Source organism: Colletotrichum lupini, chromosome 8 (assembly GCF_023278565.1).
Source record: "Colletotrichum lupini chromosome 8, complete sequence".
Taxonomy (NCBI): domain Eukaryota; kingdom Fungi; phylum Ascomycota; class Sordariomycetes; order Glomerellales; family Glomerellaceae; genus Colletotrichum; species Colletotrichum lupini.
The window spans coordinates 3,891,119-3,914,461 of NC_064681.1; the positions used below are offsets into that span (position 1 = coordinate 3,891,119).

Sequence of the window (23,343 nt, forward strand, 5' to 3'; positions counted from 1 at the left end):
TACGTTTATTAAATAACTTATTACTTATAATATATTACTATTTTAACTACGTATTACCTATCCTTCTATCTTAACTATAATAATTCCTTTATTAACGAATCGTTTAAAGGACTTATTTAGTATATTCTTTATAAACTTATTAACTAGGTTATTGTTATTACTAATTTAATAAATCTTATAAAGCTCGCGGTATTTGTATAATTACTTAAGTATTATAATATTTATTATAAAGCGCTTTTTTTTTATAATACCTAACTTAACGAGGTATTTATATAATAAATATAAATCTATATAAACTATAATAAGGATCTTTAGAACGTCGAGTTATTTAGTAATAAGATCTAGGGTAGTTAAGATAGTATAAATAACGTTAATACTTATAACTATTTTATAAACCTCTAATATTAGTACGCTCTGGGTAATCTTTTTACTCTTTATAAAACTATAATAAATAATATTATTATTAATCGTAAAGCTCTTATTAATCTATTCTTTATTTATAAAAATAATAATATAACCTAGCTATAAAGTATAATTAGCGTTATTTATAAATAACTTATTTATAAAGACGAAGAGTTTAGTTATAGTTAAATTTAATAATACGAATATAAGCCCTCGGTTTAAATAATCTATTTACTATTTAATATAACGGTTTAGCGTAACGTAGTTAGTAAATAACGGATTTATTTAGTATTAAGTAATAAATAATATATTAAAAGCTATTTTTAGTTAATAAATTAATACGATATAAGTACCTCGAGCTCGCTACTTAATAAATTATTATTTAGTATTTAATACTAAAGGGTTAACCTACTTAAGCTTTTTCCCTTAGTTCTTCTATTTAAGCACTATATTAATACTTTTTAATAAAATAATCCCGCTATTAAAAATAAGTAGCTCGTTAGCTAATAATTACTACTTTAATTTAGCTAGTAACTTAGTATGCTTAAGCTCGGTTTTTTCTTTTTAACTAAAAGTCTTATTTAATAATCTAATAATATTATCGGTTTATATACTAATAATACTAAATAATCCGCTTTCTCTTATTAAAACTAATAAGTATAGATCAAACGTAAATATTATTATTTAGAATATTTTTAAATAATACTTATTATATATTACTTATTAATAAGTACTAGATTTTATAAAACCGTATAATAGTTATATAACATATAAAACAGTGCCCTTAGGGTACAAATAACGGATCCGAGCTAATAATTAAGTAAAAACCTTATAGTAAAGAGGTTAGCTTAATTATATATATACTTAAGTAATATCTCGTAGCTAAACGACATAACCTTTTTAGATTAGGGTCGGGGCTAGAGTAAGGATTAAACGTTAAGTAGTTCTTTAAATTATTAATAACTATATAAAAATCTCTTTTTTTCCCTCGTTATTATACCCTTATATAACTAAATAAGACTTTTTAATAAAGTTAAAACTCAAGTTCTTAATCTCGTTAATAAATTAAAACTTAAATATCCTTATATCCCTATATTTAGGGCTAAGTTAAATAAATTTAATTACCCCTCTCTCTATTAGTCCTAAAAGCTCCTTATTAATAAATTCTATAAAAAGTACTCTTAAGGTAATAATAATACCCTTATTACGAAGCTTAGTAACTAACTTAAGATTTACCTCTTTTTTAAATATAAAGTAAGTCGTAATTATAAAAGTATTATTACGGCTATGTTATATTAATATTCTTTTAGTCCTCTTACTCTATAATAAAAGGTTATCGTTAATTATAATAATAATCTTATCGAGGACTTTATTTATAATTGCGCTATTATTAATTAACTAGTTAACTATAGGGATTAATAAGTAATTAATATACTTTATTATTATAGCTAGCGGCTCGGGGTCGACCTTTTCTAAGTACTAGGGTTTAACTATAATAGTCTAAAAGCTTATTAAGCTATAAAGTAATTCTATTACGTAAGTAGTATTATTTATTAAAACGAGCTTAAATAGGCCTTTTTATCCCTTACCTTCTTACTAAACTTTAATATTTAACTATAATAATAAATTAATAATATAGGAAGTATTTAGTCCGTTTTAAGTAGCTAGTACCTCGCTTACTTACTTATTAATATAAAGTCTACGGACTTCCCTTATTACTTTTTTAATTACTTTTATACGTTAAGTAATATTTAGTAACAGTAAAAATTTATTAAAAATACGTAAAAAAGCTCTAAAAATAAGGAGTATAAGAACGAGGCTATTTAAGCTAACTATATCGTTAACTACTTTAATTACGGCCTAAAATATAGCCTCTATACTTATTAATCAATACTTATTTTAAATAATATTATATACCCTTTTAAATACTACGTAATATTTCTTAGCCTTATTAATACTATTATAAGCTTTAATAAGTACTTCTTTAACTTTAATAAATATAAATCTAATAAAAAATTTAAACTCTACGGCACTAAAGTTCTTATTAATATTTAGAATAATCTAATCTAGCGGACCGAGGTAAACGTTAATCTAATATAGCTAAAGAGCCTCTTATATATACTTCGTAATTATATCCGTAAAGAACTTTACTATTTAGAAAGAAGTAGTAATATTAACGATATAAAATACTAGTTAGTTAGTACCTTTATAATCTATTAAGTATATTATATTAATTACGACTTTATAATTAAAATCGTAATTATTTTATAAAGTAAATTTAAATCGGCTAGGGGTAGTAGCATTAAGTTAATATTATTAATAAATCTTTATAAGCTTCTCGAGGGCTACGATCTCTATATTATTACTAAACTATTAAAATAGCTTTAAAAAACGAGGAACTAAAGAGTAGCTAAAGCGCTAATATAAGCGGCGTAATTCGCTTTTTATTAAGTAGTTAGTAATAGCTTTTTTATTATTAAGGAGTAAAAACTAAGGGTATCCCTATTTATAAATAATAAGTACTATAATATCTCCCTTAACTAATAAGTTATTAATATTATTAAAATATACTCCTAGTTTATTTATATCCCTTAAGTAGTATAAGAAAAGAGTATTAGTTAATAAGATATAAAAAGTAATATTACTAAATAGGGTATTAACGACTATAGATCTTAATAACCTTACGGGTTTGTTATTACTAAATTAAATACCTACCTCGCTAGCTCTAGAGGTATTAAAAATAACTTCGGGTTATTATTATTATAATATAAAGAGTTAAGGGTAGCCCGTAATTAAGAATTCCGTAACGCTAGTATTAAATATAATACTTTAAAAGTCCCCTAACGAGTACCTCTTATTTAATAAAAAAGAGGTCGCTAGTTCTATAAGCTTAGTTAACTTATTAATAAAAATAGTACTAATAAAGCTATACTCTATTACCTAAGTAGCGAGGATATTTATAAGGGTTTTATTATTAATGATAATCGTAAAATATATTATTAAAATTTAAACTTCGTTCTTATAATTATCCTTATAATTAAAGTTAAGGCTATTAGAATATTAAATTATAATATTATTATCGTCGTTGTTATTAGTAGGGGCGGTTCCTTTATAAAAAGCGAAGAACTATAAGTATAAGCTCGGTATAAATTTCTTATTTCTTTTTTTATTATTTTTATACTTCCTATATACCTAACGTTACTCTTTTTCTAAGTACTTAGTTAATTAATAGCCGGTCTTATAATAAACGAAATACTTTTTATCAGTAGTATTACGGCCGCGTTAACTTTACTTATTAAATCGGGTCTTTTTATTAAAGCTACTATAAGTATAGTTAGTTTAGTAAGTAGTAGGGACCTCTTTATTATAAGTACTATCTTAGAGATATTACTATTACTTATTATAATTACGCTCTCTTTTTATAATATTAATCGAAGTACTAAGCTAATAGTAAATACTAATAAATATAGGTACTAAGTTAAGTATAATAAGTTTATATTTTAATATACTATTTATATAATAAAGGAGTTAGTTATTTATATTAAAAATAGATCCCTAAGTAGCTAGCGCCTTATAAAAGATTATAATACGGTTAATTAGTGCTTATAAAATTTATTAATTCGACTTACTTAAGTTCTTACGAACTATAGAATACTAATAGAGGTTATAAAACTTAACGAGGTAATTTTAATAGCTTATAAATAGCTTAAAGTATTCTTAAGTCCTTTAGTATATTATGTTAAAACTAAGCGGGTTAGAACTATTATTAAGTTAGTTAAAATAAAAGTTAACGCCCTTCCTTTAAGTATATTTAAGAAAATACCGGAATAATATCGTCCGCTAATTTTTATTTATTAATATAATACTTTAAAAATCCAAAGCTTTTTATTACAAATATCGTACTTCTTACTACTATATTTATTCTTATTATTATAGAGCTTAGCGAGGTTAATTAATTAATAAGTATTAGGTATAATATTATCTTTAGTTTTTATATTAAAGTATAGTATTTAACGGGGTAGATTTTATTATTAAGTAATAATAATTTTATTTTCTAATTCTTCTTCTTTTTCTTCTTAAAAAGGTAGTAAGTCGGTTAGTTAATAGCGAAGCTAAAGTTAGAATTTTAATTACTAAAATTAAGTAAGTTAAAGTTATATAAATTCTTTTACTATCTCTCTAGCTTACTAAATAAGATCGTTAATATTTATTAACTATAGGAGTAGTAAATAAAAGAAGTAAGGATCGTAATATAATATATTAAAATATTTAATATAGTTATAATAAGCTACGATCTTTTTAAAAATCTAAGTAAAGAAGTATTAAGTATTAAGGGCACTAGCGATTTTTTCCACTATTTAACTACGATCTCTAATTATTAAATTAATACCGTTATTTATAAAAAAGTCTCTTAGCTTTTTAAAAATCGCACTTTTTATTTTTAAAAAGTCCCTTACTTCTTAGCTTTAAAAATCGGTCTTAAAGTCCTTTTATAGCTCCTCGCTTATTAAGCCGTTTTAATAATAATATCCTATTATATAAAAAATAAAAATATTAAGCTTTTTATTATTTATAAGGGCGGGTATAATATTAAATAAGCCCTATTAAGTTAGGTTAACGTAATCTTATTAATAAATTAAAATTAAATATAGTTCTATAATTTAAGAGTATAAGTAGGCTAAAGGTAATATTAACTAATCGTTAGACCCTTTTTATTTATTACTAAGGCCGGCGGTTATTATAATATATTTACGAAGTAAGTTATATAATAAAAGATTACTATAAGATATAATTATTGTATTATAATTATAATATAACGTTAATTAGGTTAAAAAGAGTAATAAGTCGGTTATAGTAATCGTTTTAATAGTAATAAGCGGGCTACTATTACTAATTAGAAAATTCTACTCTTTTAATAAGGTATATAAATAAAAGGTTACTAAAGTTAATAAAAAGTTATAAAAAAAAAAAAGCCTTTTATAACCGTACTTTTAATAATAAATAAAAGATTCTATGAGCTGTTAATTAGTAATTCCTTTTAGTACTTCTCGTATTTTATTTTTATTAATCTAGTCTTAGAGCTTTTATTAAGTTAAAAAGAAGTAGATTTATTAGTAATATAAAATAGATCCTTATTACTACTACTATCGAAATCTTTTCCTTTCCTTAATATCTCAAAATACTTTGCTATTAATAAGAGATTCGTTATTAACGTACTTATAATTCCAAAAATCTTATTATTACTAAGCGCTAATATATTAGTAATTATCGGATTAATCTTTTAATAATTAATCTTTTCTTATTTATTACTTATTTAAAATAGTACTTAGTTATAATATATTTAAAATAGATTTCTCTATAAGTAATTTAATTAAAAAGAAGTTAATAATAATAATAAAGTTAGTAAAAATAATATTAATAATAAAAGCGAGGTTAATAATAATAATAAAGTAGTTAATTTTTTTATAATAATAGTCTTAGTAAAAGAGATCGTACGTAATAAAGCGCGCTCTTAACGGCCTATAATTAGTTAATTAGTTATTAACTAGTAGTAATAAAAAAGAGCTAAAGTAATATAAACTAAGCTACTTATTATTAATTAAATAAATAAAACTAAGTTAATAAGTTAAAATAGCTAGCGAGGTAGGTCGAGGCTATCTCTTTTATAGTTATATCCTTACTAACTTACGGTAGAAATATATATATAATTTAACTACTAATTAGTATTAGTATATACGTAAGTAGGTTAGACCTTTTAGTTATAACTAGGTTAATAAGTTAGTATAGGTTTATTGCGTATATATAGGAGGGGAAGATCGTGGGCAGAGCCCGCGGTCCCTCAGTAAGTATAAGTAGGTAGAAGGGTCCGTCTGCACGGGCCCAGACTGCCTACCTACCACCCCTACCTAACTACCTAATAGGGCCCCTTTTCTGTCTCGTAATCCAACAGCATTGAGGCCATTTTGACTCCGCAAAGCTAGCAGAATTACAATCATCTTATCAATCCCTTCATTTCATTGCCTATCACATGTCTCTCCTCTCAACAATAACATTTCATTCACGATAAAGATGTCGTCTTCCTCTCAATACTTAGAGGGGAAGAATAATCATCAAGAAGATGGAAACACCCTTCTACGTTACCAAGCTCACGTTCAACCACCTCCGGGCGACGACCACCTGCAAGCACTCCGCGGTACGAGGCTGCCGGCCACTTTCGACAGAACATGGATGTCGGCATGCGTGATTCATGGCATCCGTCACAACGAGGCGTTTGCCATGTCAGAGCCAGTCCGCAAGCTCTGCTTGGATTCAGATGATAGGTCGTTCGCCCGTGCCCGCAACGCCCGACTGATCATGAGTAACATCATCCCGGACATGACGTCCGATGATGAGAAGCCTTATTGTATTTGGTACTTAGACATTGCTAGCGAGGATACCTACCGAGCATTGTCGACGCACTACCCCGATTTGCGATATCTTGTTGGGCGGGCCTGTGCAGTCGCCGGGTACGACGATCTATACAGCGAGCTTGGTCTTCTCCCCGAAGTCTCTGTTGCCGAGGAAGCTAGGGACAACATCTCGAAAAAAGGATCCAAGATCATATTTGACAATATCATGCGCCAACCTGTCTGTTACGCCATTCTCAGCGACTACACCCGTTCAAGCAACTCAAACAACCCGTTGTCACCCGCCTTCATGAACGGCGACACGGCAGTCCGGTCCTCCTTGGATGTTCGAGTTGGGCTAAAAGATTACAAGGACTGGGGAAAACATTACTTCAACATCACTGAGGACTTCAATATTGATGAGTCTTCATCAAAGACAACCAACGTTGAGGAACTGGCTCCCGAGAACATCGCGCTCTTTTACACCCCCATTGTCTCGCACTTACCGACTGCCAATAAGGACGCCTTGATCCTCATGGCTGCATATGAGGGCAACATAGAGCGCTATGTACGCCTCCGCCGGCCGAGGATGCTTCACGACGAACAAGCGGCCGTCATCCGCGGCATCTACCACAACACCACCTTTGCCAAGTGGTGGTCTCTCCAGAAAATAGACTATGGCGACTATGCGATCAAGACAGCCATCCTCGCCCGATTCATCATGGTCAACGATTTGTCACATATCGCACCCTACAACTCGCCTGAAGCCGCTATGCCACATCTGATATGGTGGCCATTGCTCCCTGCCGAGGTGACATTGAAAGAACTGGTCCGCCGTCGGCCTGATATGCATTTGCAAGTCGCTATGACATGCATCGCGGGCGACTACAGAGACCTCTGGGACGAACTTGCGCCAAAGCCATGCTCAGAGCTCCCGAACCAGGCAACACAGAAGGAGGAACGAAGTCCAAGGTTTCCGCAAAGCCCGAGATACCCAGACAGCCCCAACCGAAACTATTACGTTGAATACCTCGAGACGAGAGCCAGGGATCTGGGTATGAAGCCCATCGATCTACCGCGGACATGTTCTGAGTGCGAGGATGCGGCCGTCCGCGATAAAGAGCCTACGACAACCTTTCTTGACCCTTGGATAATTGCTTGTAGGTACGCGATCGTGGACTCTAATCCTGACGAGTGCTACTACTGGGGCGTGGGGGGACAGCCCAATGCCACCAGTTGGGAGCTGTGTATTTGCGCGAGTGAAGAGATGAGGCAGGAGGCAAGAGATGAGGAGGGTCTAGTATTGTATCAATAGAAATTCGGTATCCCCAACGCCTCTTCTCGGCATTACGTCCGTCCACTACAGTGATTCGGACAGAACCTGTGACCGTCTCTCGATAAATGTGACAATGATGCGGCATTCTGTCACTTCATCATTGAACATAATTTCTGTCCTCAACTCCACTCCCTTCTCCACTGGCATCCTCAGCGACTGCTTCAGCATCCTCATTGACACCATCCTCGGCACTATCCTCAACAACATCTTCAGGACCATCCTCAGCACCATTCTCAACACCATCCCCGGTAGCGCTGGCATCATCTTCATTACTGTCTCTAGCATGCCCTCGACTATGAAAATTGGACCACTCCTCGACAATGTCAAAGGTCTTCGGCGGAGCTCGAGACATTTCATCAGAACGGCTCTCTTTTTCCGCGTTAATCAGCTCACGAGCACTCTCGTCGCCTTCATCTGCGGCTCTCTTCAAGCGACGCAAGATTGCGTTCGATGACTCTTCTCCAGGTTTGGCTGTCTATTGCGGTTTCGCGGGTACAGTTGAATCGCCCTCTGGCAACTCGCGGAGCACTCTGAATAATCATCTTGAGTGGTCCTCTCACTCGCTGGTATTGGGGATCCTTGAATGACTCAACCTTGACCATATCTCTGTGGGCTCTGTAGAGGCCTGTCTCCGTGGAAGAATCAAGACTTGCTGAGTCTCGGCTGACAAATTCAGCAGATTCCTGTGGCACGTTAGCTTCAATGTTCTTGCGAGTCTCGAAGCTTTGGTTCGCAAACCTTTGACCGCAACTTGTCAAGCATGTCTTCGGGAAAATTCTCACTGGTTAGCTTTTGGATGATGTCTGTCCAATTTGTATTCAGTTCTTCAAAGAAGCAGTGAACCTCGACCTTCTGGGATAGCTTGCCGACAGAATGCACAAAACCACGTTTCAGCTCTCGTAAGCTCTCATTTCCAGGCTTGAGTAGTGTCAGGAGCTGCGAGTCGACCGCCTTGCCAGTGTTTTCTTTGACTTGCATCTTGGCCCAATGTTCGGCTACTTCTGCCACAGGCGCACCGTTGAAGGGTGTTCCAAAGAAAAAGCAGCCTGTGATGCTTTCGTACATGTCTGGGTAGTGGAGCCGTTCACTTTCCGCGAGACACAATGCTTTCGCAATTACCAGTCCGCCCATGCTATGCCCAAGCATTACCACTGGTCTCCGGGCGCATTTCTACATTCTTTTCAGCACGAAATTCTGTCAAAGACTCTTTTCCCGTTGAGTCGATTACCTGTTCCTCTCTTCTCAAATTCAGGGCCTCGAGAAGCTCGGCTGCTAGGTTGACCATATACTGCTTCATCTTGAAACGTTTCGCGTATGCCGAGCTATATACGAAGAGCATAATGCGAGCACTAGGAAAGTCTTTGGCAAGCCCATCATCATCTTTCAGCCAATGATAGCTCTTGGAACCTTCCTTTTCGTAGAGCCAACTCTTCTCTGGGCTCGCACTGAGGCCATGAACGGCCACAATGCTGTCGCATGCATCAACGGAATTGTACTGCTTATGACTTTTAGCTGGACTTACTCAACAGTGGGATCCGGTGGGCTTCGGAGTATATCCAGCCCCAGAGTTGGGTTTGGTGTGACTTGAGGGTTCGCAGACATGGTTCTGTATGCCCGCTTAAACCAATACTGAATCCTGCCTATGTATGTCAATCGGTAGTAGTGGAGGAACGAGAGGAGATTTTGAATGTCGCGCAAGAGAAGGCGAGGGCGGACCCAAGAAGGCTCTACTAGGTTTTAGGAAGCCTTCTCAGAGCACGACAACATTATTCAGGCAGCTGAGCTAAGTTGTCCTTCGCAGCATGGAGTTGGAATTTGGTTGGCCAAGACTACTCGGATTACGAGACTCTCGAACAGGTGGGTTTCATTTTCTGCCTCAAAGCATGTGATTTGTCCTATTTAAGCCTTTCAGGTTGCGGATACATTCCTTTTCACTCCAATTCTTTGCGTATGTACATGGATTGGATGTCAGCCGCACATGATAGTCCGCGCGACAATTCCTCCTTCGAGACTTTGGGGGGCGGATGAGATCAGGCTGTCCTATGAGGTCTTCCAAAAGCGAGAATGCCCCTGTAGTACCCCCATCGGTCAATGCAGGGGACCCTGCTTGGTCCTTCTGTGGCCAATGGAATGTGAGACTTCTCAGTTGTCGAGATGACCCCTACACCCTCGAGAAAACGGGAATGATAGGTAATCGCGGGGAAAATAGTCTCTAGCAACTTGGTTCGTTTTGAAGCGGCTTCGACATCGTCGGAGCTCGCTCATTTCCCTCTGTTCTCTCTCAGGTTGACTACATGCCATCACGGGTGTTCGCTAACAAACAGATAACGCAGATGGAGATGCCGTCAACGAAGGAAGAAGATGAAGCTCAGGTACAACACTTATCTCATGATGCCGAATGGAGGGATACAACTGACCTGGCAATGGATACTATAGCTTGCTCCCTACAAAACCCAGCTTCTGATAAAAGTATGCTCTCCAGACCAGTTGCAAAAACTCCTTCCAGTCTCCTACCGGACGGGTTCAGACAATTCTGACCTCGCTCCTGCGACACCACACAACAGCGCCTTCCTGGAGAAAGAGCTGGGACTTGGACGTTTAGTCCAACTGAATCCGCGGCTATGGTTTGCGGGACGGCCAACCCCGACACGCCCGCTACACTATCAACGGATGCTGGGCCGGGAGATTGTCGTAGCCGAACAGATGGATCTCCATCTCGTCTGGACGACGGGGCTCATCCACATCAAACCCATTCCACGATTTCTGCTGGAACCCAATTTCTGGACACATTGTCTTTCTTGCCAAGGTCACCGGTGCTCACGAACCACATTGACACCCTGCGATCGCCAGAGACTTTGGAGGTGTGCCTTGGGGTTCCTGTTCTCCTACGCTGCCCTGATCTGCCACGAGAGCGACTTCTTTCTTGCGAAGGACAACCGCTTGATTCCCAAGGAAGTTGAATGGGACGACTGGAGGGAATTCGCCACGGAGCTGAGTACGCAGACCATCTACGGGCGAATCGATGAGCGCTTCTATTACGGAGAGCTGCGCCTCAGCCGGTTGAACAAGCTGCAGTATCTGGCTTCCTTCAGTTCTTACAAGCCTCCGTGGAATCGCTATGGGGATTTCTTTCACGACCAGTTCGCGTGGCTCGCCTCAACAACAGTTTATATCGCTGTGGTTCTCACAGCGATGCAAGTTGGTCTGGCTACTACACATCTTGCTGATAATGCAGCCTTTCAGTCGGCCTCTTATGGTTTTACTATCTTTTCAATTTTGGCGCCTCTCGCGACTATGGCTCTCGTTCTGGCAACCTTTTTATATATGTATGTGTCGAATTGGCTAGCGACATTGGCATTTCGAGATCGTAGACTTGCAGACATTACACGTCTGACCCAAGTCTAATGCCGTTGGTGCTTTTTCATGTTTCAGAAGAGTCCTATGATCAACCTGGCCACTACTGAAGATTTTCGTCCCTTAACGACCAGTAATAGATGACACGCCTTCTATCATCTGAATACCTGACACTATGCGGCCTGTGTCAGATCTTTCTTAAACTGGGCATCCCAAGATGAGCCCACTACAATGGATTCTATGCACAAGTCAATGCTAGCCACGAACGAGATCATGGATGACCATAATTAAGACCCGCCCCAGTACCCAAAGCTGCCGCCCTGATTTTATGCTGCCAACTGATGCGGTACCTGTGCAAATGATTTGGCTTGACCTCACAGCTCTAGCAGTCAAATGAAGTTAATAGCATCACGGAAAAAGAAACGTTGCAGAGTAAGTTGTAAATATATATGTTTTCCATTCCAAGTAACATATTTGACGTGAAATATCTACTCGAAAGGTGGTATTAAGTGTTTGCACCTGAGTGCTCTATATCCATATTCGCCGGCAACCATGTACTAAACCAATCGAAGAGCGTTTGTAGTTAAATTTTAATGCTAGTGAGCACAGAAATTTAGAAGATGCTGCCGACGCTGCAGAGAAGGCCGCCAAGGTTGATGGCCTTGAGGATACCCCCGACGAGGCCAAGGACGATGGGCAGAAGGCCGGCAAGGACCTCAAGGAGGAGGCCAATGACACCGCCAAGGACGGAGCAGACGAGCTCCAAGAGACCCTCGATGAGGCCGTTGAGGGAGCAGAGGAGGTGGAAGACAACGGTGAGGAGGACGAAGATGATGGGGCCGAGGAGCTCGAAGATGCCTATTGAATGGTTAGCGGGAGTCACTCTGAACGGTTGTGGATTGTTTTGTAAACTTACTGCAGCCGAGAACCTTGATGACATGCTTCAGGCAGTAGATGATGTCAAAGATGAGCTCAAGGACGCAGGAGATGATCTTCTCCTTCTCCTCACCGACAATCTCGACAGTCTCGCCAAGGCACTCGACAATGTCGCCGACGAGGGAGTGGATCAGGCTGATGATGATGGTGACCTCGCTCTTGACGAGCTTGATGATGTCGGCCTTCTTCTGGGCGATCTGGCCCTTGGTGACACCGTCGACGGTGGAGTTGATGGTGGAGCAGTGCTTCTTGACCTCGACGATGGTGTACTGGATCTTGGTGTAAACGACCTCAGTGCGCTTGACGGGGGCGTCGGTCTCGGGGACAACGGGGATGTGGACGACGGGGACCTTCGCGACGTCGGTGACATCAGTAGGGAGGCCCGGGAGGGCAGGCGCCGCGAGGGAAGTGGCGAAGAGGGAGGAGATGGCGACAAGGCCGAGGTTGAGGAACTTCATTTTTGCGGTTGGGGGGGGGGGGGGGGGGGGGGGGGGGGGGGGGGGGGGGGGGGGGGGGGGGGGGGGGGGGGGGGGGGGGAGGGGGGGGGGTGGGGGGTGGGGGGGGGGGGGGGGGGGGGGGGGGGGGGGGGGGGGGGGGGGGGTTGGTTTGAATTAGTTAAAGAGTGTGGTGTAAGTGGGATTAAAGAATGGCGAAGAGACAGAGCTGAAAGAGCTGGATAGTCTGAAAAGAGTGACTGAGTGAGAATGCTGAAGCTGGATGAAGAAAAGTCTCTATTCTGGCGGAGTTGTCAAAGGCTTAAGTACCTGGAGGACATGAGGTCGATGCACGAACAAGACCTATCATGACATCCTCATGGAGAGGATCATGACCCTCAACAATTCCCCGAAGATGCCGATCGCAAACCTCCACAAGGTTTCCAAATGCAGCTCGAAATTATCCCTCTAGGTGCAAGATCATGGGTCGCTTCCTAGTTTGTCTCATCAGCCTCTCACTTGGCTGCCTCTATTTCCTAATCATCCTTCCAAACCCTTGACGAGAGTTCGTCATGGCGGCAGACAGCCTCCCGTGCCCCGGCTAGTCAAATGTGAAAAGTTGACGATCAGAGCTGATCTGGCAGGGCAGCTATTCTGCTTCGGGGATTTTAGTGGGAGACGCCCCCATAAAGAACCCTTGACGTTGACGATCGTTACTCCACGGATGCTCCGCGACGACGTCAAAACGTTCGTTAGCCACATGTAGGGAGAGACACGATGAAATTAAGCTTGGCATGCTTGCTAGGTGCCGTTCGACCGTTGTCCTGCAAGCTCAAAGTAAAACTAAAAGGAAAAGTTTGCCCTTAATTGTCCGCACCTGAAGTCGATAGTTCGGTTGTCAAATCAAAAGTCAAAGTCGGTTGACTTTTTAGCAGGCAATTGTCTCAGCGCCGCTTGGTGAACCAAAGCAAACCAAACCCAATTCTAAGATTGTCGCTGAGCCTTTCTGGGCCGGAAACAATGTTTTAGTGAGCTTTTCGTGGCTTTCGGAGGCTCGGACCCCCCAGAGATCAGCGGATTCGCGGGTTGCTTGGCAAGGGTTGCCGATGATCATCATTTGAGACCACAGCCAAATCCCGAATTGGATGTTACCCTCTTCACGAGATCATAATCCAGAAGGTTTCGTAGGTCAGAGGCGGTGAACTTAAAACAATAGTCCTGTGATGGTCGCGATGCAGGGCGATAGGTCGTTCCAAGGCTCGTTGGATCACCAACTTGAGTTGCTGACTCTTTGACCCCCTTTTAGGGCATTCAGCTGTTGCCGCGGCTCGGTCCCGGACTTTCCAACCCAATTTGCCGGGACAATTTCCCTTTCCTCGGGTACTAAAATCAGCCAGCCATTTTGAAAGATTATCTCTTCCTCTCGGTGTGGCTGATCAGATAGATCTAACGTCGCAAGCAGAGATTGCAGGAGACTGGGCGAGGAGGAAGTCGGGAGCATGCGGCGCTAAGTGAAAGTGCCGGCAGAGATTGTCATCGAAAATGGCGTTGCGATGAAGACAGCCCAGGAGTCCAGGACTCAGGAGGCAGATGAGAGATGCCCTGCACGGACAAAGCGACATCACCAGGGGAAATTCAGACAGCCCACATTGTTTGGTCTCATGCGTGCGCCAAAGTCGTCTGAATTTCTCATCCCGCTGGCTGGCTGCTGTCTTGCATTCGCTGGACGATGATGCGACCCCTGGCTTCATGTTGCGGGGGATGAGAGACTGGGGGGTCGCTTTCATCCTCTACAATCTCCTCCATCGAGTATAACCAATGGCTTTAACCCCCTTTTCGTGGCCATTATAGCATTGCAAGAAGGATTTTGGCTCATCCCCCCGGCCGATACGATGATGATATGGGCGGAATTGCCGACATAGCTCTCCGCAAGGGAGCGCGAGGCGCGAGGTCGTGTTTTACACCAGAATTGTCTCTACGTGTATCAAGTTGCCGATCCATCCGCGGCAAGGGTGGGGCTAGGTCATTCAAGCAGGTAAGTCTTGCCGATTGGAAAGACGAGAAGAGAAAAAAACCAGTGTTTTGATCTTCTTCCTTTGGGAGATCGGCGGATGAATTCGGGGATCAGCCGCATGGGAACCGAAGAATGTGAGGTCGCGTGCGAATGCGGGAGACGAGACAAAACCACACAAGCCTTTCTTGCATTCTCAAGTTGATGGAAACAATGAGCTTCCCGTGCCTTGGCAAGACACGGGAGTGTCAAGCTGGTTGGGACCTCTCTAAACACCAAGACTTGGCTTCTAAGTTTCTTTGCTTCTTCAATCTTAGGTGGTCCGCTCAACTTCTTCAACGTTGATATTCCCTTTTTTGGATGATGCGTGTCACCGCCCCGACACTCGATCGCCAGTACGCCAGTACCATTTTGAGCCCCGGAGGAGCCCGACCACTTACGAAGCCTACCGCCGAGTCTCACTCTTCGAAATGTCTGAGAGCATGCCATCTCAAGGAGAAGCCTGCACAGAGTTCTGGGCATGACAGATGGCAGGTGACAGATGACACCAGACGCGAGCGCCGTCCAATCCTCCCCTCGTGTAATGCGTTGCACCTTCGTTTTCATCATCGCCTTCAGCTTCATCCCATCTCGAATGCATGTGTCAGCGCGACGCTCACCACTGACAGCCACATCAGCCGCAAGTGGCGGACGCGAACCAGGCACGCAGGGAGATCCTATCCTTGGCAAGTGAAACATCAAGCGTTCGGGCCTATCACGGCGTGGTCGCTGCAGCGGTGACCCACGTCCAGACGGGCCCAAGACGGGTTTCACAAAGCTTTTCAGTCTTCTTTTCCCCTTCTTTTCAGGGGATATGGCTGCGCGGTGGCCGCGGCCGACATGCTAGGCGGCTGCGACCCGAGTCGGTTATGCCAGCCGACGGTGACTGTGCCTTTGTCGGTGATGCTCTCGGTTCGGTTGGGCGCGTGGTGCAGCCGCCGTGAGTAGCGGGGGCAGATCAAGATGGAGGATCCTTGAGGTAGATCTGTTTGGCTGACTGAGTTCAGCGACGCATACGTTTACATGTCGGGAAAAACTCTGTGAAATGCGCACAAGTTGGTTCGAGTTCTTCGCATGCTCGCAACTGAATTACGTCAAACGAGTCGTGGCGATGGAAAACCTCCCGATGCAATCGACCGAAGATGTGCCTTTCGCGGTGTCGCTATTTCCATGTTTCTAAGTCCGAGTGACACACCCAAGTGAGTGAGGGCGGGAGAGATGCTTTGCTCCTCAACACTCAGACCTGCAGTTGTCAGGTCAAGTCGTATAGGAGCGAAGTGTTATGCCCTGTCAGTGTCAAAGTCATCCAATGAGTTGCTCCTTATGTCGGGCGACATTATCGATGTCGTCCAATGTTGGCCGAATCTGCGGACATTGGCCGACACCTGGTCGCTATTGAAGCCTTACACCGAATATTGTCGCCCCCCGCCCCACCACACGTTGGACGTCGCGAAGGGAGGTGAAGGTGTCGCGACGTTTCACCTGCTTCAGACATCGATGGGGCTGCTCGTCTCGTTCCTGGATTTTTACTGCATTGGGATAGGGTCGCGTTTGGGACGACGTCTGGCTAGCGAACCCAGTCCCAAGCCATGGCCATCACCAACCCAAACCCATACGAACAATAGCCGCGGAGATTCACCGTACGCCTTTGGGGCCTCCCTGTACTGCTGTTTCGCAGACTTTCTCCATCATGGACGTCGAGGTCTGGAGAGTCAAGTATAAAGTCTAATGATCGTCCGCCTCTAGGTTGTGGTTTCCGCTTCTCAATTCAGCAGCTTCACTTCTTCGTTTGTATTCCATTCTCATCTCATCGCCGATTGATTCGCGCGGATTTAAACTTATTTCCAACTCTTTCACTTCTATTCAGAACCCTTTTTCCAATCTAATCCGGCTCGGATCCGAATCATCGCTTTAATCAAGTTACCCATACTTCAAAATCCCCACAACTCTCTCAAAATGGTTTCCAAGACGATCATCTTCGCTCTCGCAGCAGCTACTTCTGTTGCCGCACACGGCAAGGTTGCACAAGTCACTGGCGATCTCGGTGGCAACGGCACTGCTCTCGCTATCCAGGGTGGCGTTGTTCCCGGCCCCGGCCCCAACCGCAAGGTAAGTTCACGAACCCATCATAGCCAAAGCACCCAGGAGCCCAGAGGACTGACTTGTTCCAACTCAGACTGAGCTCGACACCACTGTCTTCAAGAGCAAGAACATCATGACGGACGGCATGGGCAAGACCACCGGCGGCGGCAAGGTCCAGGCTGCCGATATCTCCCAGGCCATGGCTCTGTCCGGCGATACCCTCCCTCAGGTCTCCTCCACTGGCGGCAGCATCTCCGGCACCTTCCACGTCGTCACCACCGACGGTGCCGGTCCTCTCCGCGCCGTTCTCGACCCCACCGGTACCGGCGCGTTTTCCCAGGGCACTGAGCTCACTGTCACTCAGCAAGTTCCCGGCAAGAACGGTAACATCAGACCCAATGGCCAGGTTCCTGGCGGCAAGCGTTCCCTCTGGGAGCGGGCCATGAGCGTCATCGAAAAGCGTGCTTCCAACGTCAACAAGGACTTCGTAAGTAGCACTGTAATCCACGTTGAGCTACCTTTCACTAACACAACTTCCCTCAGCCCATGGCCTTCTCCGTGCCCGCCGGCACCACCTGTACTGGTACCATGGGTGGCCAGAGCAACGTCTGCTTGGTCAAGATTGCCAACAGCAACGGCGCCGGCCCCTTCGGAGGCGTTGTGCCCATCCAGATTGCCCCTGGCGGTGCCGCCACCAACTCTACCCCGGCCGCTGCTCCGGCCGCCAAGCGCGAGGTCGAGTTCCAGGCATAAGATGTGATCACCATCGATGCTCGTATACGGCTTCGGGGATTGGAACACGAATCTTGTTGTTCAAGGCCCCTGGTGGGCAGCGTTTAAGATTGCTGAAAGGGTGTAAGCTGCAATTAGTTAGCCAGTAGCTCTAGTCTAGTGACCCCATCATTCTTCTTTGAGGATCACCCTCAACCTTTTGAAATTTATATTCATATTTCATCTTCCTAAATCTCAAATGTCTTGGAGAGTCGTTGTGAGTGGTTAACTTTGTTGTGTGCTGCAGCTACACATCGTCGCCGCATAAGAATAGAAATAATCCCATAATGTACGTGGAACAAGACCATCTACGATCCAATAAATGAAGAATAATGCACATTAGTCCTTCAATGCATGAAGAAGCGCGATCACGAAACAGGACGGTAGGTTTTGCTAGTTGTGCATCGATATAGAGTAATCTTGTCCTGACGTTAGACTGAAAGGAGAAACACCAACAATGTCTGCTAACTACCTCACTTTTCTACAACTAGGCATAACTTCCATACTCCTCGCCTCCAGTGTCAGATACTTTAATAGTAGCTTCTCATGGCATCTTTGCATGACTCCCCACCTTTGAGATGGAGGTCGAAGCTGTTCTGGACGTCCAGGACCTGCGAGATATGCTCCATACCAAGCGGCTCACCCTTGTTGACGGCCAGGGCCTGGGCGGTCCGGACAGTGTTCTTGATCTGGCGACCATTGAGATCATGCTTCGCAAGACTTTCATAGTCATCCTCAGTGAAGGGCTTGAGGTCAATCTTCTCGAGAACACGGACCCGCTCTACGAAGATCTTGAAGATGGCCTTTTTAGCCTTCTGTGTTAGACTATCGTAACGCAAAGCGATGTGAATACGTGATTGGAATGCATCATCAAAGGTCTGTAAGATTGTGAGCAACGAGTAGATACGGGGAATCGATGGGTGAGAGTGCCGTCGCGTGACTTACCTCGACTCGGTTGGTTGTCAAAAACAAGATGCCCTGGAAATACTCGAGCTGGCGCAAAAAGATACTAACCAGTGCGTTGCGTGAGATCTCGTGGAGATTTCTCTTTTCGAGAAACACATCGGCCTCGTCGAGAAGGAGGATGGCGCCCCAGGCGTGGCAGATGTCGAGGATCTTCTGCAACTCCGTCTCCAAGTATCGAGAGTCGGTGCCTAGCTCCCCGGCAGAAACCATGTACAAGGGACACTTGAGAAGCTCGCTGATGCCTTCGGCTGTGAGCGTTTTACCAGTTCCAGGCGGTCCGTGGAGTACAGCTGGCAGAATGTCAATGAGGAGATATCAATCATTATGGGAGAAAAGGAGGACTCACCGACAAGACCTTTGCCCTTGCCTTGGATGACATCGTCAATGCTCTCGGCAGCATGGTACTTGTGCGACTCGACGAGAGCCTGCCAATATGTAAGCCGTTTTCTTCTCACCACCTCCAAGTATGGAATTGCTTACCTTGACAATGTCTTTCTGCTTCGGCTCAAGCACCAAAGACTCATACGCGCCATCATTCCACTGGATGTCATTGACTCCGGAGACGGTAAACTCAAGCCAGAGCTTCTCGGAGAAGGAGAATCCCAACACAACAGAAGATGCAATAAGGTAATCCTCGTCAGAGAACTCCAGAGCCTTCTTCGTCTTGCCACTATCCTCCTCCTCGTTGGACTCCTCACCGGTCTTAGCTTCGTCGACGCGCTCCAGCGGTTTCTCCTGTACAGCAGAGTCTTCGACCATGGATTTGGGAATTCGGAGCATGCGAATCTTACCCTTGGCATCGCGAACAACCTTTGTGGCCATCTTCCCGCAGCCCGCATCGTCGTCACTACCACATGCGTTCTCCGAGGTTGAATCGTCATTCTCGCACAGCTTCTCGTCGTCATCAGAATCCTCCGAGTCAGAGAGAATGTCGTGGTCCTTGGGCCTGACGGCAGAGACTTGATAGTTCGGGTTGATCCTGCGGTGGACAGAGGGGTCGACCATGATGCGTCCGTTGATGTTGACCTTGATGATGCTCTTCTTTTTCTTGTAGTACGCCAAGCCATGGTGGCTTCGGTAATGCACACCGCCGAGGTTGACGAATTTCTTGCCACGCTCGATAAGGGCAGCCTTGATCCCTTCCTCCTCCTTATGGTAGTCAAGAGGGAAGGCGTTGAGGCTACTGATCTTTCGAGCGCCTCGAAACTCCGGGATCTCCTCACAGAGGCTCCCATACCCGAATTGTTTTCCATCATACTCCAAGTACTGAAAGACGGTTAGTGCTGTACATTAAGGAATGAAAGATGTTCTTGAAGAGAACTGACCTTGCCGTCAAGAAGGTAGAACTCTCCCTTTGTCATGCTGCACATCTTCTCCGCCTGCTCCACCTTGAAGACTCGAGGCTCATCGGAGGAGCCGTACGTGGTGGTGTAGATGAGGGTGTTGGGTTTGAAAAGAGCCCAGAGAAGATCGAAGGTGATGAGGCCATTCTCCAGCATGGGGTAGAGGCTAATAAATGGTAAGCAATGGCTTCTCAATATGATCGAGGGTTGAACTTGTACCTCTTCTTGACTTCGGCATAGTCCTTGTCAAGATACTTGAGAAGCACTTTGAGATGCTGGCGCTTGTTTTCGATGTCCTTTCTGAACTTCTTGCGCTTTTTCTTGTTCAAGTCCGTGGTCGAAATCTTGCTCAACGCCTTGCGATACTTTCGTAAGTCTTCTAAGTACCTGGAGGGTTCAGTTAGCTTCACAAGAAAATCCACATTGGGTCGTTGGAACTCACAAGAATACCATGTTGGGATTCAGCTTGGGAGTCTCATCGACAAGGCTGATTCCTTTGATGTTGCCAATCACCTCTTGAAGGCACTCGCGCAAGACCTTGCTTTTGACATCGAGGTAGGTGGTCTGGTACTTGCCTTCCCAGTCAAAGGTACGCCTGACTTGCAGCACATATCCTTCGTACTGCGAGTTCGAAGTGGTCGCCGATGTCTCCTGAAGTCTGTAGTTGTGAATCGTGGTGTCCCAGACCTGATCAACTCGCTTGAAGTCCAGCTTGGAGGATCTCTTCTTTGGAGGCGCAGGCGGTGGAGGAAACTTCCCGCGCTTTGCGAATTTGTTGCCAGTCATGGAAGAGCCGTGACTGAGGCCAGCATTACCGAGGCTGTTGCTTTTTGGATAGAGCGGAGCGCCAGCCTGCATCTGTCTGAAGAGTGCCAATTGATGAGGTGTCATTGCGACCCTGGTAACACCACCGACTTTTCCAGGCGCATCATCATCCGAATCTTCGACAGTTTCAGAAGAATCGGAGTCAGAGGAGGAGAAAGAGGACGATGGAGTGCGTTTCCGAAGTGACTTGTACTTTTGCTTCTTCGAGGATCGGCCATTCTTGCCTTTGCCGCTGGATTTCTTCTTAGACTTGCCGTGCTCCCTCTCGCTATCACTTTCGGACGATTCAGAAGAACTGTCTTCCGAATCGAAAGAATTCTCTCCAGCCTCAGAGTCGCTGTCGTCAGTCAAATCATCGTATGAGTCATCAGTGTCTAGGTTGGCTGTTTTCTTGTGCTTCTTGGCCTTCTTGAGCTGCTTCTTTGACTTAGTCTTCGCAGCCTTTTTCTTATCCTTCTTGGCCGCTTTCGCGCTCTTGGATGCCTTGCCTGGTGAAGATGAAGCCGGAGCGACGACGACCGTGGTAGAGTCTTTGCTTGCGTCCATGTCGGCGATGGCAGGATCAGCTAGCGTATTGTCGGATTGCCGGTCGTTCAGGCCTTGATCCGCGGATGCCATACCGATGAAGCCTGGTGAGGGGTTGATGACGTGTTGATGTGTGGCTCGGTAGGAATTGACAGTAGATGAGGTGGTGGAAGGAGTGAGAAAATTCTCTACAGCGGAGAGAGACTTTATATGCAATTAGAATTGGCGACGGTACTCTTGGCCTGAGACTTTCGAATGATTCTTTGTGGAAATGCTGCCTGCTGGGGCAGGTCGTGGGGGAGGTGAATTTGCTGCTCGTTCTTTCGCCCTGGGATGGTATTCACCTTTGACACGTATGTTTGAGAGGAATAAAGATTATTTTCATGAGGCGGTGCGAAATCGATTTACTTTCTTTCCATGAACCTTAGCTCAGAGAAAATGACGATGGAGTATCGAAGCGCTCAGCAGCACCTAGGAGCATTTTAATCGAGGCTTCCTTGCTGGCTTTGAGCCGCAATCGGGTGACTCGTCTCTTTATGTTATCACTGCATCCTTGCGAAATATGGTTGACTGTATGACAGCCTTCTGCTACTTCAATCTAACTATCTGTTGGAGGAAAGCACTGGACCATGCAGGTAATTTGTGTGCACTATCCTGTTGGTTCCGCCAACCCCTATCTACCTTTCTCTGATCGACAAGGCAAACACATGACACCCACCACGTTGGCCTAGAGCCGCTGTCAGCTTTATGGCCGCTTTCCTTGATTAAATAGCTGGAAAATCCAAGAGATTAGTTCTAGGCATCATCATCATGACTCCGACTTGGTTAGAGGCTCGTAGCAATTGCCGTCCACCCGTTCATATTCGGAATCATCCTGCCGCGCTTTATGTTCAAGGTGCGATACAAATTACTGAGGCTGGCAAGAAGCCTCACTACGGCAGTATTCTGCGGCCAACAAAGAATGCCTTCAGCCAGTCCATGGATACCTAGTGGTGTCCACACCTGTCCGCCCTTCTTACGTATTCTCTGTGCTAGGTATGAGTCGAAAATCAAAAGTAATTCGTCAGATGTATCATGTTACTCTTATGCATCGTGCTGATTCGTGTCATTTGGGTGATGCGTACAAAGTCTGCCTCGCCAGCAAGCTATGCCTAAGAACATAGCGGTTCGTCTTCATCCTGCCTAAAATTGTCTCGGGCAGCGGATGCGGCCAGAATCAGCAACCCCACCGGCCATGTGGCCGAAGCGAACCGTTTGTACAGCTTATATCAGCCCCATAATCCCAAGGAAATGAACCAAGGGGCCTTCATTCGCTTGAAAATGAGGGTGTAAACGCAAACCGTTTGCTGTTCAAAGCGGACGAATGCCTTATCTGCCTAATTTCGCTCTTCCTTGACTTCAGTACTTTTTCCACATCACCCGATGAGAAATCGATCCGGGCCACTGGATCTCCGCATTTTGTGTGACCTCTCCACTAAGACTTTTGTTCTGGGTGTCCTGCATGTACATGCATATTTGGAGGGCGCGGGGCGACATGCAAACGAATGGCAGACAGCAGTGCCAAGTTGCTTAGCCCCGACTTTGGAAGAGCGAGGCGCCCTGCCCGCGAATAGGAGTTCATCGTCCTTGTGTGATTGTGGCTGGAAGACGCAATCTTTGACGCGAGGAAGCAGATGACATCCCTATTGGCCATAAGTAAGAAGAAGGCAGGTCTTCTGGGCTCGATGCTTGACATCTCGGGGTATTGTTTCTGATACTGCTTGAACCGGCATCGGCCCCACCTCCCGGCTGTTGCCGAGCAGTGGGGTATGCTCGGAGATACCGGGCCATGCCGACTGCGGAGATCAAATCAATTTTCTCGGTCGTGAAATATCAACGGATTCAAAAACTTATAGAGGGACTGGTCAGCCGAACACGAGAGTGACCTATCTGA

At 43.9% G+C, this 23,343-nt stretch overlaps 6 protein-coding genes across 6 annotated transcripts; 3 read left to right on the forward strand and 3 right to left on the reverse strand.

Annotated features, from left to right (window-relative positions):
* Window positions 1–6,471: 6,471 nt before the first annotated feature.
* CLUP02_15634 (uncharacterized protein) lies at window positions 6,472–8,103 on the forward strand (the record flags this gene model as incomplete). The annotated part of the gene is made up of 1 exon (XM_049294558.1): window positions 6,472–8,103. One exon carries the CDS (start codon window positions 6,472–6,474, stop codon window positions 8,101–8,103), a length of 1,632 nt encoding a protein of 543 aa, XP_049151704.1.
* Window positions 8,104–8,534: 431 nt separating this feature from the next.
* CLUP02_15635 (uncharacterized protein) lies at window positions 8,535–9,726 on the reverse strand (the record flags this gene model as incomplete). The annotated part of the gene is made up of 4 exons (XM_049294559.1): window positions 8,535–8,807; window positions 8,863–9,294; window positions 9,353–9,593; window positions 9,647–9,726. The coding sequence occupies 4 exons, from the start codon at window positions 9,724–9,726 to the stop codon at window positions 8,535–8,537; spliced, it is 1,026 nt and encodes a 341-aa protein (XP_049151705.1).
* Window positions 9,727–10,102: 376 nt separating this feature from the next.
* On the forward strand, window positions 10,103–11,588 carry CLUP02_15636 (uncharacterized protein; the record flags this gene model as incomplete). Its single annotated transcript, XM_049294560.1, has 4 exons — window positions 10,103–10,242; window positions 10,361–10,496; window positions 10,561–11,427; window positions 11,496–11,588. 4 exons carry the CDS (start codon window positions 10,103–10,105, stop codon window positions 11,586–11,588), a joined length of 1,236 nt encoding a protein of 411 aa, XP_049151706.1.
* Window positions 11,589–12,091: 503 nt separating this feature from the next.
* Window positions 12,092–12,872, reverse strand: CLUP02_15637 (uncharacterized protein; the record flags this gene model as incomplete). The annotated part of the gene is made up of 2 exons (XM_049294561.1): window positions 12,092–12,336; window positions 12,395–12,872. 2 exons carry the CDS (start codon window positions 12,870–12,872, stop codon window positions 12,092–12,094), a joined length of 723 nt encoding a protein of 240 aa, XP_049151707.1.
* Window positions 12,873–16,525: 3,653 nt separating this feature from the next.
* CLUP02_15638 (uncharacterized protein) lies at window positions 16,526–17,733 on the forward strand (the record flags this gene model as incomplete). The annotated part of the gene is made up of 4 exons (XM_049294562.1): window positions 16,526–16,538; window positions 16,766–17,007; window positions 17,075–17,467; window positions 17,524–17,733. Coding segments are annotated over 4 exons (858 nt in total), but the record flags the coding sequence as incomplete, so codon positions are not given.
* A 548-nt stretch (window positions 17,734–18,281) lies between these two features.
* On the reverse strand, window positions 18,282–21,503 carry CLUP02_15639 (ATPase; the record flags this gene model as incomplete). Its single annotated transcript, XM_049294563.1, has 8 exons — window positions 18,282–18,629; window positions 18,697–19,007; window positions 19,064–19,142; window positions 19,198–19,983; window positions 20,043–20,226; window positions 20,280–20,447; window positions 20,503–20,880; window positions 21,073–21,503. The coding sequence occupies 8 exons, from the start codon at window positions 21,501–21,503 to the stop codon at window positions 18,282–18,284; spliced, it is 2,685 nt and encodes an 894-aa protein (XP_049151709.1).
* Window positions 21,504–23,343: the final 1,840 nt, after the last annotated feature.